The sequence below is a fragment of the Pantherophis guttatus genome, chromosome 2 (assembly GCF_059756535.1).
Source record: "Pantherophis guttatus breed Tessera chromosome 2, ASM5975653v1, whole genome shotgun sequence".
Lineage (NCBI taxonomy): Eukaryota > Metazoa > Chordata > Lepidosauria > Squamata > Colubridae > Pantherophis > Pantherophis guttatus.
The window spans coordinates 214,366,500-214,382,321 of NC_142064.1; the positions used below are offsets into that span (position 1 = coordinate 214,366,500).

The 15,822-nt window shown below is 35.2% G+C and overlaps 2 protein-coding genes across 4 annotated transcripts in view; one reads left to right on the forward strand and one right to left on the reverse strand.

Moving 5' to 3' along the window:
- Positions 1 to 15,822, reverse strand: part of CENPP (centromere protein P) — a 155,363-nt gene that overhangs the window by 128,538 nt on the left and 11,003 nt on the right. The gene's annotated exons all lie outside the window — the stretch shown is intronic.
- OGN (osteoglycin) lies at positions 1,816 to 15,798 on the forward strand. Of its 2 annotated transcripts, XM_034438678.3 has the most exons (7): positions 1,816 to 2,370; positions 2,952 to 3,150; positions 9,316 to 9,406; positions 10,553 to 10,711; positions 12,434 to 12,636; positions 13,036 to 13,131; positions 13,701 to 15,798. In XM_034438678.3, exons 2-7 carry the CDS (start codon positions 2,977 to 2,979, stop codon positions 13,872 to 13,874), a joined length of 897 nt encoding a protein of 298 aa, XP_034294569.1. In that variant the 5' UTR covers positions 1,816 to 2,370; positions 2,952 to 2,976; the 3' UTR covers positions 13,875 to 15,798. The 2 variants fall into 2 exon arrangements, with proteins under 2 accessions (XP_034294569.1, XP_034294560.1); XM_034438669.2 differs by lacking the exon at positions 1,816 to 2,370 and having other exon boundaries at positions 2,597 to 3,150.

A 15,822-nucleotide genomic window follows, 5' to 3' on the forward strand; every position in this document is an offset into this window, starting at 1 on the left:
ACTAGATCAGGGGCTCACAGTAGAACACTTGTTTCATCATCTACATCGGGGGTCCCAGCTGGAAAATTCTGGGAGCTGGGACACCCCGATGTAGATGAAATAAGTGTTCTACTATAAGCCCCTGATCTTTGTTTGTTTGTTTGTTTGTTTGTAATGGAATAGCATGAACAACCTAGTCACTGGGAATCAGCAAAGCCATACTTCTTTAAACAATGAGTAAAAGAACGAAACAAAACAAAGCCAAAGAATGAAATGAGATCATTGTGAGAATGCAATTGCAATTGTTTTTCTTCCCACAACCAGCTATTTAAGGTGCTGTTATCACCTATAAAGCCCTACATGGCACAGGATTGGATTATTTGCAGGAGGAGCCCTCCCAATGACATTATCCAGTTCCATTTACTATATTGGTAGGTACGTTTTGGGTCCCTTCCCTGAAACAATGCTTTTTCCATGTCCTGTGAAATGATCTACCCACTTCTCTTCCAATGTTTGGCTGGCCCTGATCCTGCAGGCCTTCAGAAAGGCTTTATTAAATGGAGTATTTCCCCAGATGCTGGGGCTGGAATTATTGTTCCCATCGAAAAGTAGGTATGAACATGTTTGTCTGAATTTTCATTCAAACTTTTTCTTGTTTTCTTGGCTGTTGTAAATCAGCCAAAGCAGCACTGAACAATCTGGGAAGCCAAATACATACTTTAAATAAACAAATAAACCAAACTGCTTATAAACTGCCTTAATCTGTACACTAATAGTGACTAAAATGTAAAATTAAGCTTGAGTGAAGAGTTGCTTATTATTCTTATCCGTAGAAAACGTGCTGAATATGGACATTCTCAAAGTAACTGGCCTTAAGCTAAGAGTGCATCAATTTTAATAGATGGAAGCTACATTTACTGATTCCCCCCCCAAAAAATTTTTTTGGAGATGATTCCATACGTCCAAAATGTCAGAAGAAAATTTCAGGAGGAAAAGAAGTATGGCTTGCAATAGGGAGGGTGGGATGGGAATTTTTCTTCTCTAAATACTGGCTTGGAATATATGTTTGTTTCCGTTCTTCCAGACTTCATATTTGGAAAATATAAAGATTAGAGATTATATTCAATAACTCCTGAATTTACTAAATAGAAGACAGAACAGATGACAACTCTAAAAAGTCTGCAAATGCATTAAGATTCAAAACCAACAAAATACCAAATATATTGCAACATAATGTGAACTGATTCCAATTTTGCATTTGACAACACTCTCAGTCAGCACAGTGAATGGAGAGAACACAGTTATGTTAAACTTGGATCAAGTTGCAAAAGAGCACAAACTGTAAAGCAACAGATGTGCTATTATCCAAAGCATCCAATTCCAACTGAGATGGTATTCCAGAGCAAACAGCTGGTTTCTGAACTCTGACTTTTGTGGAGCAATAAACTGTGTACTGTATAACTAAAAACCTTCAGGGTAGCTGTTGTTTTAAAAAGCTCTCTAAAGTTAAGAAATAAAAATCTCAGCTGATACTTTTAGCAGGACTGTCAAATTGAAAAATGTAGCAAAAATCAGTAAATGAAACAGCTATGTTCTTCAATGTTAAATGCTCTGTGCACATCCAGTTCTTATTAATCTTCACTGCCTATGTATAAAACAGTGAATGTTGTGAAATAATGTTTTATAGCAGGACATATCAAAAGATTTTCACTGAAATCCTTCATAATGGAAACCTGCTTCTCCTAAACATTGTACATTCAATGAGTATTGTTCACTCTTTTCTGTATTTTTCACTCTTTTCTGTAATGATCTATTAAGATTGGAATGCTAGCCAGTCTTCCAAAAAATAAAAGTAATTAACTCTGACACTGCTGAAGAAAGACCTCAAGGAGGTGAATGGAAAACAGTGTCCACCAATTCGTGTTTTAAAGTTTATGCTGCAAACTTAAAAGTTTTGCAACTTTTTTCCTACACACACAAAAATGGAATGCTTATGCTTTATCTGAAACGGAAGTCACTTTCTTTGTTTTTCATTAAATGCTAGACTAAATGAAAAGCATATGACTTTGCTGAAGTCTTTATTGCATGAAACTGCAGCTGATCTAGGAAATGCTTTCAACTATGAGCAACTAGATTAACATTTTAAACTGGATTCATTCCATTTTGTAGCAGAGCAAAACTGATTTATCATGTAACATTTTGCACATAAGCCTGCATGCTAACACAACCCTTTTTACCCTACAGACAGTACATCTAAAGTCTATCCATCTTTGAAACTGCATTACTTTAGTTTCTTGAAAATAAACCATAATTTTTCTCTGGCCTTTTGGAATCAATGCACAGAAAACTATATTGAACACAGATACACAAGAGATCTTATTCAGCAAAACGGTAGGTGTTGTTTTCCAATAAATTATCTTAATGTATACCACATGGTTACAAGTTACTGTAAAAAATATTTTGACTGTATAATACTTCATCTAGAAACTATAATCAGTATATCTTTCTTGAATTGTATACAAGCATGCTTTATGTTTAAAATATGCTTTTATTCATTTTTATTTTTAAATTCCTATTTTTCTGGATAGCATAGATCCCTAAGACAATACAAACTGTTACTTTCACTCCAGGGATGGGCTTAGCTTGACTCCACATTTTAACTATTTCTTCACTCTGTGTTTCAGATCTCAAAATATGGGGTTTCAATTTCTTCTAATTAGCATGCAAAATCAGAAATTATAAGAATCTGAAATAATATCAAGTATATAAATATACATTGTCATACTGTATAGTGCCGATTTTTAAACAATAGAAGGATTTAAATAAAGAATACTAAGAGTTAAGTCATCTTTCCCTGTTCCCTGAGCATTAGAAAACTGCTGCCAGCTACTCTTCTAGGGCTTTAAATATTGTTCTGACAGACTGCTTTCCTTGTTTCGAGTTACAAGAATCATTCTCCTTGGTTCTTTCAGCAAAACCCAGGTCTGAGCTCCTGAAATGAAGCCTTCACAGAAATTTTATCTCTTCTGTTTTTTTATGCCCTTGGTGAAGTTAGCACCACCTAATCAACAACACTCAACCCTATTTCATGAAACATTCCAGCAAGGTTTTGAAGATGCATTATTTCAGGAAGACTATGAAGACAATCGACAGGACGGGGTAAAAAATAAGGTAGTTTACAAGTTCTATATTCCTTTTTTCCACTCTGCCAGTGTATGATTTAGCCCTGCATGCGTGTTTCATGGCTAAATATAACAGCCAATAAAGGGGGAGGGGGGGGAGAGCAAGGAAATACCAAAAAAAAGAAAAAAGAAAAAAGAAAAAAGAAAAAGAAAAAAAAAGAATACATATATATTATTGTTTTGTTTTGTATGCTTTATTCCTTTATCCTTACCTAATCCAAATACCTGTGCTTATAGAAATATATAATATGGCCATGAGCTCAGCTTAAATTTGACTCAAACTATAATTATTGCTTTGTTCCTAATGATATACACAACAATGTTATGTAGCACTGCAAGGAATTATCAGGGTTCTCTTGTACACCAAGCAGTCAGAGTGGTCTCCTGAGAGTCATAACTGAGGGGGACCTGCTGCTATTAATTAATTTTCTGGCCTGAGAAAGTCATGAACTAATTCCCCAACCATGTATAGAAAATATATTTAATAACAAACTACTTTCACATGAGGCAAATTAAAATATATGCATATGAGGTGTATTATATAAATAACACACTGTTGCAAGGTATTCTTTATTGAGACTGAAAGAAAATATTGTACCATCAGCCAGCTGATTAACTCAGTTGCCTTTGAGTAAGAATAAATAGAATAATTTACACTGAATTAACCACACAATAGTTTAATCTTAATCAACAATTATGTTATCTATCCATTCACTAGGTAGAAAGTTTGAGTTTATTGAGCCACATTGATGTTTAGTCAATACCAAGAAGAAATAATAGACTTAGAATTTATACCGTCTGGAGAGATCATGTTTAGTTGAAATACATAAAAATTAAAAACATGTTTGTGTGTGTGAGTGCATTTAAATTAATTCAAGGGAAAGCAGTTTAATGATTAACATATCTAAATTTCTTTTCATTCCTTGAGAATACCTATTTGCTATCATTAATCTAAAAAAAGTAAAAACACTAATAAATCATTGTCCTAGCAATCCCTAACTTGAGGGATTGCCTGCAAGTCAGTATTGGCTCCTGGTAACTACTTGAATTAGTCCCTGAAGGCTTCTTAGTAAGATTTTCAGAAGTGGTTTGCTGCCTTAAACTCTACACCAAACTGATTCTGTTACAACTATGATACTTACTCTGACCTGTAAGAGCATATATTTTGTGCTTTCACATAATGCCTGCCATGATAAACATTCCCAACAACCAAAATCCAGTTTGGCAAACCTTGGATTGAGTTTGTTTCTTGCCATTCCTAGCTTATCTCTAGTTCTTCTGAGAAACAGGGCCACATTTTCAAACCAGGCACTACATTGTGGTCACCCACCCTTTTTATTTTAGTTTCCTGACAGTTAGAATAATTAATCAGTGGAACAACTTGCCTCCAGAAGTTGTGAATGCTCCAACACTGGAGGTTTTTAAGAAGATGTTGGATAACCATTTGTCTGAAGTGACGTAGGGTTTCCTGCCTAAGCAGGAGGTTGGACTATAAGACCTCTAAGGTCCCTTCCAACTCTGTTATTCTATTCTATTTTCTAAGGATGTTTAGGAAGTCTATAGGTGAGACCAAACACAAAAATGAAGCTAGCAACTAATAAGCAAAATAGCTTTTACATTAAATGAACAAAAATAACAACTATCTGAACTTTCTGAATTCACCTGTTTTTTTTTAAATCAGAATGCTCCTGAGAAACCCATGAGGAAAACTGGGACACAATGAAGGTTTAGTGGACTTTGAATTTAATGACCAAATTCAGACAATGATGAACTGTACTTCAGATAATAGACAAAATCTGATTAGTGTATCAATACTCACAATATATTGTTTCCTCTCAAAAGAGAAATTCACTGTTGAAAAGGACATAGTGCTTTCATGGGACCTGACAACCTACAGCACAATATTCACTGTTTCTCTCTAAAATTGACACATAGTGACAGGCCACAAATGAACAATCCAATCCAAGACAGTTGTGACTTGCCTATCCCAGGCACAGCTAAAGCTTTGGTCAAACTGCCAATTAATTCATTGACCTAAGTGAGACATAAAGCTAATCAGCATGATTGTGATTAAACACTTATTCAAGTTTGTTCAGTATTTTTTCCTATTGCTTATCAAAGGCTGATGGAGGGGATGCAATTATACCGCCTAAATTATTTTCCAGGCATGGAAAATAAATGCTTTGTTTTATATTATTAAGAAAAGCAAAATAAATAAATAAATAAAAATCAGAAAATCTTGGTTTTCCAAAGAGCTCCAGGCTATGAAATATCAAGAGTTTCCTCAAATGCAAGTAAAAGCCCCTATTAAATATTATGTAATAGCAATAGCCATAGCACTTAGGCTTATATATCACTTCACAGTGTTTTACAGTCCTCTCTAAGCGGTTTACAGAGTCAGCATATTGCCCTCAACAATCTAGGTCTTCATCTTACCAACCTTGGAAGGATGGAAGGCTGAGTCAACCTTGAGCCAGTGAGAATCGAACTGTCGAACTGCAGGCAGCTGGAAGGCAGCAGAAGTAGCCTACAGTACTGCATTCTAACCATTCTGTCACTATGGTTCAATAATGGTGATAAAGGCAACAAAAGATATTTATTTTCTCCCTTCTGTCCTTTCTACAGATAACCAACTGGCAACCTGTTTAAGGTGATTTATTCAATGTTGGGAAAGAATGGGCTTCAGGACTGACTACAGGGCTGCAATGAGGAGTACTCTAGCTACCTATGGGGAAAAAAAACTTGAGTTCATTCAAAATTGGACTTCAACTGGACAAGACCAGTTAAAATTCATTTGGCAGTCTTGTGGAGTTAGATGGGATGGCTTTGAGCCTATAAGTTGTTGAGTATGGTGAACCCAATCATTTATTCTTCTTGGCATGTGAAAGTGCTTGGGAAGTGACATTGGTTCAATGTGATGATGCAATCCTCTTTGAGGAAGATGTTTTTTTGCCAGCCTTGAAAAGGCCATATTCAAGAAATCATAAATGGATCCAACAGTGCTGGACAAACTTTTGTCTAGACTCCAGCCTTTCCTTTTTAGTGGTTGGGCTGAGACTCAGAAGATTCTGAAGGAAACTGATTATTTGGATTCTTTCACTTAGATTACAGTCAGTCAAATAATTTTGGCTGGTTTGGGTGGGTGGGGCAGAAGATTCTTCTCTGTTGTGATTCCCGCCCTTTGGAATTTCTTAACCCAATATGAGATTGGCTCCCACCCTTCTGACCTTCTGTAAGAGCCTGAAGATCTGGCTCTGGCAGATGGCTGTGGCCTCAGTGGGGGAAATATCACACTGGAGGTGGTTGATTAATTCAAAGTCAATCCCAACTCTTGCCCTATCCGGCTCCGCTCTTCCCTATCTTGGAACTATGATTTTACCTTGACTGTAGTTTCTGTTATCTCTGATGTTTGTAATCTTTTATGGGGTAAGCCGTCCAAAGTTGGTGCAAATTGAGATGAACAGCTTGACATTGAGATGGATAGGCTATAAATTTAATAAACAAATAAATAAATAGTAAAAAATAGCACTGATTGTGTTTGTGTATTACTACTGGGATGGAGGTGGCATATCTGAGGAGCAACCCTATCTAAGTCATTTATGAAAATGCTGAAGAGCGCTGGGCCCAGGCCCAGGTCAGAATCCTGAGATACTCCACTGCATACCGCATCTCCTTCTATTTAATTTTTCAAGCTCTAATTTAATTGATATACATACAGAGAATAGTTCCTAACACGCTTATAAAGATTCTTCTTTTTCTAACTTTCTATAGTGTGATTCTCATTTTTTTTTCCAAGTGCTATTGTCTTACACATATGTTTTAAATGCATTCTAGACTATTGGACAACTGTGTATTTGGAAATATACTGTGTATATATATATCTATATCTATCTATATCTATATCTATCTATCTATATCTGTTGTTGTTGACCAATGAACTGAGAGTCATTTAATAATACTACTCCCCAGTATTTAAGCTTTTCCTCAAAACTAGTGAGTACAATGGAATTTTCTGAGCCTGATAATGTGAATATTATCAAAATATTGTGGAAAAAGATCAGATGGACATTCCTTTTGCATTTTTGAAACAGGTAGCAACCTTCCCTTGAGTAAAAGGGCCAAAAAATAAGAAATTTCAAGGAAGCCCTGCCTTAATGGGCTCACTGAAAAATGAGAGCTAAAGTAGACATATCCCATTTCCAAGATTCTAATCCCTTTTTCTTTGCAATAAACCTCACCACTGAGACTGTGAGAATCTAGATTTCTTGGTTGGGAGCACAGTTATAGATTAGGCAATAATATTGTTATTAATGTATGATCAGAAATTGTAATTGGTCAAATACTATATCGCTTAACTAACCATACATAGGATATTAAGAAATAGTTCAATCATGAATATATCCTATACAGAGTCGGTAAGAAAGTATATTTTTGCCTGTTTGAATTTACCGTCGCAAAGCTTCAACTAAATTAAATCCCTAAATTCATGCTTGAAAAAGAGCCTGGTGGCGCAGCAGACTAATAGCCTGTTATTAACATTCAGCTGCCTGCAATTACTGCAAGTTCGAATCTCCCCAGGCTCAAGGTTGACTCAGCCTTCCATCCTTTCTAAGATAGGTAAATTGAGGACCCAGTTTGTGGGGGCAATAAGCTGACTTTGTATAAATATACAAAAGTATGAACGGTATTGCTTAACGCATTGTAAGCCGCCCTGAGTCTCCGGAGAAGGGCGGCATATAAATCAAATTACATGGTGTTTTTTTAACTAGGAAACATTTTTCAATCCAATAAAGGAACCAAAATTAAATAGAATTCCCAGCAATAATAATCTTATCTACCATCTATAAACCCAATCAAATTTGCAAAATGATTATGTAGAACAGCAAATTGGATCTCAAAAAAATATCCAAGCCATCTAGATTATCTATTTTTCACAAATAAAATTATATGGCATAAATTAAATTCTAACAAATTCAGAATTTCCAAAATTCCAATAGTTTTTCCATAATATTAATGATATAATATAATAGTGACAATATATATAGCAGTATAAAAATAAAAATGTATTCTGGTAGATAAGAATTTTTCCTTCAATTATACTACATAAACATATTTAATTCAATTAAATGCTCTTTAAAATCACGATAACAAGTTAGGATTTGATCCTACTAAGTATTTTCAAATAATTGCTATAGATTAACTCTCAACTCAAAGGTTGACATCTTTTATCTTGCAGAACAGATTCCAACCTACTTGGAAACAGAAAATTGGAGATAAAGTTCAGAAATTATATTTTGCACTAAAAGCACATTTGATACTGGCACAACAGCAGGTTATGGCAGCCCTTAAGCAAAGGATTCTTGATGCAGAATTGCAAGCTGAGCACAGCACAGCTGGAATGCTGTGGGAGAATTGAGATATGTTTCCAACTAGTCTGATATCTTAACAAATTCACAGTTAAGTGGTTTCTTAGGGCCTTCACATTGCTGTGCTTTGATATCCTACTATCAGGAAGGCAAATTTCAGAAAAACCTCTGAGCAGAAAGGACTTCCTCCGGTCAATTAGGAACAATGACTCAAATGGAACTTGTATAGAGAGACATCAGCTCTTAATACCCAATTAGGCCACTCCACAGATATCTAAGATGAATTTTATGGAAAACTCCTTGGCAGATAAGGATCCTAAAAAAACAAAAGACATGGCTAAATTTACATTTGCAACTTGTAGAACCTGTCCTTCACTAATGATAAATAACTTTGGACTGATTACTGGTTATATTGGGTAGACTAGAATATTGTGTTAGAACATAAGAATGTTGTATTGTTCTGATTTTATTGCCTTTTTTCCTCTTATTTTACTTTACTTTTATTGCTTGGTGGATCTGTAATAAATTCATTCATTCATTCATTCATTCATTCATTCATTCATTCTCAATGGAAACTCACTAAAAAGGAAGAGTTAAGTTTATGATAAAATTTTCTGTATTGTTTTCGACCATTTAGCAAAAACTTAAGATAAATTATGTTTTAACTACCGTAAAATGTAAAAACATCATTACCATTATAGTTGAATATCATTATATTATCAGCTATGCTTATATGACATATATATTGTATATTATATGTTATATATTATATTTTATATATTTAAAAGGAAGACAACACTTTCATAGTTTTCAATGAAAATAAGGTACAGCTGCAAAGAGATGATGAAAAACTTGCAGAGGGAACAACAAATTATACAAGTAAGTTTTTCAACTTTATAATAAACAGAATAGTTTCCAAAGTCTGTCAGTATTAGGGTTAGAAACATTATTAAGTATGTCTGTTGTATTAAACAAGTAACAACTGTTTGGTTAAGCAATTAAGCAGCAATTAATGGATATTATAGAAATTCTATATAGAAATTCCAGATTTTCAATAAGCATTTTAAAAAATATATAGTGCAATGACATGCTTACAGGTACCGGAGAACTATGATAGGACTTCCTAACACAAGCTCAGGTAGAGTTCCCCTTTCCTTTTGGCAGTCAAATGAGTTCATGAAGCAGCATTTGCGACATATACAATCTGTATGTTGCTGCACTGCAATGACTATGGAATTTCAGTGTCAGATAAAAGGCAAATCATAGAAAACTTCAGGCCTGATTTACGGATAATGGAGGAAGACCGCCAATCAGACCGCAACCAAAATACATTATTCCCTGAATGTTATGGCCCATAATCTACCATATTAATCCAGTCTGGTTTGGTAAACAAAGACATCTCATTTATCACATCACCTGTCGCTCTCTCAGGCTAGGAAAGGCAACAGATTTGTCACTATAGTATAACAGGACTATATCTAAAGACAGTGAATGCTGTTTCCAACAACACAAAATGAATTTTCATTTTTTCACCATCTTCAATTGGCACATGCTATTGCATGGAAATTCACTGTTCAAAATTGCTCTAAAACAAATTACCCAACTTGGCTAATTTGTTTCTGTCTATTGCTCATCACAAGCTGAACTTGGCTAATTTGCAAAGTTAAGCAGTGAGAACATTAGGAACAATTTTTTGTCTATGTTAGACTGAACATTTGTAAAGAATCCTAGAAGAAAACAATAGGAACTACATGATTGCCAAGAAAACTACATGGACTGGGTAAAATGATCAGGAATTGAACTTAACTTAACCTTTTATTCGAAGCAATTTTTATATTTCCTCTGTATAGACTTTTTTCTCAAAGGCTAGAGCTACCAGTAAGCATCTATAACCAACCCCCTCTCCTCCAAAGGATGTTTGAATAACCTAGATTCTGCAGAAAAGTGTGGAAGATAATTTTATTATAAACTGTTGAAACGTTATCAGGCTTCTACTTAAACTGACACAAAATTATATACTTTCAGAATTGGCTACTTGTCTACTATGTGTTTGTTTAATTCGTTCAATTTACTGTGAAGAAATGGATATTGAAAGTATCCCTGTTCTACCAAAGGAAACAGGTTACCTTTATGCACGATTCAACAAAATCAAGAAGGTGAAAGTATCTGACTTTGCTGAAATTCGTAAGTAAACCGTAAAAATAAATTTAATGTTCAATAATTGGAAACACACTTTGGTTAGCATTTAGTTATCTGTACTTTTGAACCACTAGGTATTACAGAAAGTACTGTATGTTTCGGAGTATAAGATGCTCCAGAGTATAAGACGCACATTAGTTTTTGGGGAGAAAAGCAAGAAAAAAAAAAAATCTGCCTCTGCCTACCAGCATCCATCGGTATTCATCTGGTTAACATCCTTGCAGCAAATAGCAAATAGCCTGGTCAGCTTCAGCACATTATCGCAGCCTGATTCAGCATGAGCAGCTGATTGGAGGTGGATTGGCCTCCCGGAATACCCCCAATCAGCTGTTCCAGGCTGCAGGGATCGCCACAGACCATTGCAGCCTCTGTGCCACACGTTTTTGGCCTCCGAACGCTCCATTTTAGACCCGTTCCAAGCTGCAGGGATCACCAGAGCACATCGCTGCCAATCGCCGCCTCCATGTGTCGTATTTTCGGCCTCCGGGTGTCATGTTTTCAGGCAGTTCCAGGCAGAAGGGATCCAGGTGGGCGGGGCTACATTTGGTATATAACACGCACCCAAATTTTCACCCTCTTTTGAGGGGGGGGGGAGTGCGTCTTATACTCCGAAAAGTACGGCAATAACTTTTTTCAGAGAAAAGTAATTTTACTGGCCAAATTAATTCACAAATCTGAAGATTATACTTTAAAACACTCCAATTTTCTGGTGACTACATTCCTTTGGAAGTGATTGCTGGAGAGATGGTGCCGGGGATGGTAGTATAAGAGATCAATGGCAGCTCAGGCAGGAGAGAGTAGTATCCAGGATCAAATGTATCCATTATTTTTAAAATGACATATTTCATTTCAGAAACATATTTTCATGTTGATTTTCAGATGGGATTGCACTTGTCAGAAATCCAGATTATTTGTGTTTATGAGTAGTAGCAATTCAAACTGTATCACCATGGCTAACCAATGCATTCATAAAGCCCAATCTCATGTGACCACACTGCTTAGTGATGAGAATCCATGTAGTTCTAGTTGTTACGATAATCCAAAACACCTGGGTCATTAAGTGGGAAGAAGTAAGGTATGGGGTGCTGTGGTGGTGGGAAGGAGAGCTAGTGCAGGCCGTGTGTGAGTCATGGAATGGCCAGCACAGACCATGCGTGGAGGGGGCCTGGTTAGGCTGCATACAAGTCAGGGAAGGAAGAAAAGGTGGGAGTGACTTACTGAAGTGACTTGCAACTTTCCCTGCTGGCTTCCCCATTGCCTTTGCTTGTGAAAAGATGGTTGGGAAGGTTGCAATTGTAAAATAAAAATGGCAGTCTAGGCATGCAAAGAAAGTGCCAGTAAATTTATCCCAGTCTTACTCTTTGTATCTGGAGGAGAACATGGCCAATGGGCTTATATCAAACTGAGAGGAAGGATACAATTTTACTTCAGATCTCAATTGTTCTATCATTTTGTTTTAAAAATATTACTACTTTTCTAGAGAATTAATTATTTACAAATAGTTGTGGTGTTTTTATAAAGGAGAAAATTTTCAGTGCCTGTGTTGGAAAAGTCATCTACCTCTCAAGTACAATCCAGAGAACCATGTTAACCATATATGTAGAACTGGTTCTTTATTTAGTCACTTCAGAACATTGTAGAGCTTGCCTTTAAGCAGTAAACACCTGTAGAAAAGATATTTTAATTGTAATATTGTTTGCTTTTAAGCCACCCTAAGAAGAATTGATTTGACTGGAAATGCAATTCAAGAGATTGAAGATGGAGCCTTTGCAAAACTAGTTCTACTAGAAGAACTTTCATTAGCTGATAATCGGATAGCCAAGCTTCCAGTTTTGCCTCCCAAACTAACTTCATTAAACGTAAATAACAACAGAATTAAAAGCAGAGGAATTAAAGCAAATGCTTTCAAGGTAAAATCATTAAGTACAAGCACTACTAAATGAATATCCTACACTGAAGGTGCCATTGTATGAACACAGTCATGTGATATGCTATGATTGTAGTTCCTAAAGACTCAATGGGCCATCATTTACTATTGTTAACTCTGGGCCTTTAATCTGATTCTATGTACATCTATATGATCTTAATATATTTTTGTCAATATCCCAGAACTTTTTGGATTGTGCAACAAATAAACTGACAAAACAAATGAGTAAAGCAAATAAGAATGCAGCTGTACTATACAACCTTTATGCATGGGCTATGTTTCACTTCCAGATTCAAGCAGATTACAATTTATCCAATTTAACTACTAAATAACATAGTAATATTTAGTAAAAAAAAAAAATACTTTCCTCTTCTCTTTACAGAAGCTGACAAAATTATCCTATCTCTACTTATCACAGAACGCACTGGAGTCTGTTCCTCCTAATTTGCCAGAAAGCCTACGCATTCTGCATCTTCAGGTTTCTCAATCCTTTTTTTTAAAACTGTTGCTCAAACATTACTGCAAACTGAATGCTTTAAAATACATCCCCAATGTCTGAGAAAAGTGTGCATAAAATCACTCATTAATGTAGATTTGCAATGTGCTACAATTAAAACGTGTCAAGTATGCATTTGACAGCAAATGCATACTTGACACTTAGAAAACTCAGCACTTAGAAAATTATACTGATTAAACCTAACTGAAGTTAATATGAGCACGTTGTCACACACTACTGTAATTAAAATGTATGGATGAAGAATGCTGGAGAAAGATACACAAACTGCATTTCAAATAACTGAAAATGCTCTAAAAACAGAAACCCTTAGAATTATATTTGTTTAAACTTATTTATTGCTTAACTAAAGAAGAATATCAAAATTCCCATACTTGTGTTTACAGTGCAAATTTGGTTTCTAGATCTTCTTGGAGAAAATGTGTATGTTCTGTAATATTACAGAAATATTAATAATATCTCAACAAAAGGAAAAAAAATGAAAATTCAAAGGGGATGTTTGGATTTTTCAAATGCATTGCTTTGATTTACAGTTCAACAACATAACCAGCATCACAGATGAAACTTTCTGCAAAGGAAACAATCAGACCCGTTATGTTCGTCAGCGCATGGATGAGATCAGAATGGAAGGCAACCCAGTCATCTTGGGAAAGTACCCTAATGCTTTTATTTGCTTGAAGTCTTTGCCTGTAGGCCAATACTTTTAGTTGCTAACCAAACTGAAACACGTAAAAATTAGATAAAATTACTGTTATATCACTGTTTTAAACATTTCTTTGTATTAATACGGTAGCCTCTCACATATATTCAGAACTGTTAATGGTAATGATGTATTTAGATCTTCCCTAATGTGGTGATATTGCACCTTCTGATTTTAAAAGTTTGAGCGTTTTTCTACTTTTTAGATAATAGACTCAAGCATGAAACCAGGAAAAGGCAGCGACTCCTTCTGAGTAATCAGATTACAAAATGAATCAAAAAATTGTTTTTAAAACTGTTACCGTTATGAAGCTAAGAATGCATAGTAAACCTAAAGGAATGCATTCTTTTAGGGGATGAGTACAATTTGATTTAATTAAGGAAGGACTGTAAATAGACTGTACAATACTTTGGATTTAAAGAGGAAAAAGTCGTTCAGAGCACATACTGTGTGCTAAGACATATAGAAGCTCTTTCAATGCCTTAAATCTATGTTTCTCAGGATCATGCTGTACCTCTGGAGGGCACCCATGTGTTCCTGGGAAAAGCCTTAGCTCATTTAGTAAGTTGCTGATAGGTGGTACATAAGCATCCTGCATAGTTCAAACTATCTTTTTTCCTTGAAATGCAAGGGCTGCACTTAATGAAAAATCCAGAGAATATGGGGCAACAGATAGAGCAAGCCTATGATGCTTTCTCAGTCAGTGTAGTCACAGGTTGGATAGGAAAGGCAATGGGTTCTTAAACAGCTGACCAAGTGCTAAAGTTTGACACTGTTGAGATTGCTGAAAGGTCAGACAAGGCTATGGCTTCATGCTGCTGGCAGGCACAGCTATTTATGCAAGAAAGAACCAATGTAATACAGAGGCTGAAATTGCAACATAGATTATTTAAGCCAAACAGCCCTTCCCAATTCAACTTCTGATGCTGATGAAAGAAGATAATATCATTTTATATATATTAGGAATCTACTCTAATCTTACTGGCAAATGTTATTCATTAGCCTGGCAAAATAACAACCGCAAATGAAATCAAAAAACTAATTGTGCTGCTTCAGCATGATCTCTGCACTTCAAACTATTGAAATAAAACTATTCAGTGTAGAAAAATGAAATGTGTTCCCGTTTAAATTTTGCTAATATATTTTAAGGATATCAAAAAAGTGACCCAACCTTATTAAAAATGTTTATCACATTTATTAAAATGAAAGGGAAAAAAACCACCAATCAATTTATGCTACAGCATGGAGGATTTTGCTTAAATGTTAGCCTGCCTGCAAGTCCATTTGTGGATCCCAGAATAGAGCCTTTTGTGTGCATTGGGGGTGAGTACAAAAGTTTAAAAAAGTAAAATAGATGCCTTAAATCTTGAAGATTACACACTCCTAAGCTTTAGTGAGTTTGTGAAATTTGTCTCCAACCAACCAACCAACCAAAGTGGCATAGTATTTACAATATGAATAAATAACATTTTTGAAATCTTTGTTGTATTTAAAGCATATTCACTTAACCAATATCACAACTTTGGTGTGATATCTGAATTGTAATCAGCTGAATTAATTCATAAAAGTCAGCTTAGCTGATTTCAATACAGCAATCATACAATTTGTATGCATGTATCAGATGAAGGGTTTTTTTCAGAAATACCAGCAGTAAGTCTTATTTGTACTCATTCTCATTCTTTGCATATGTTTGATTAAGACAGATATATTATTTCTGATTTAATTATTCACCAATATTGAAGACTATTTTACAGCCATGAGCCTTTGCTGTATCTATACACTTTTAGCAATTTAAGATATCAGACTTCAATTATATGGTGAATTTGTATGATGTGAAACCTTTACAGAGATTTCTGATTGATTTTAGTCTGCACATGCTTCCTGTTGTCTAGAATTCTCCATGCCTAATAAATAATTATAAAGAAAAAAAAGGTTTACTATTCTTTTGTAGATAT

Coding starts and splice junctions, on each gene's coding strand:
- OGN (XM_034438678.3), top strand. CDS start 2,977: ATGAAGCCTTCACAGAAATTTTATCTCTTCTGTTTTTTTATGCCCTTG. Junction 3,151..9,315: donor AGGACGGGGTAAAAAATAAG/GTAGTTTACAAG, acceptor TATATTTAAAAG/GAAGACAACACTTTCATAGT. Junction 13,132..13,700: donor TACGCATTCTGCATCTTCAG/GTTTCTCAATCC, acceptor TTTGATTTACAG/TTCAACAACATAACCAGCAT.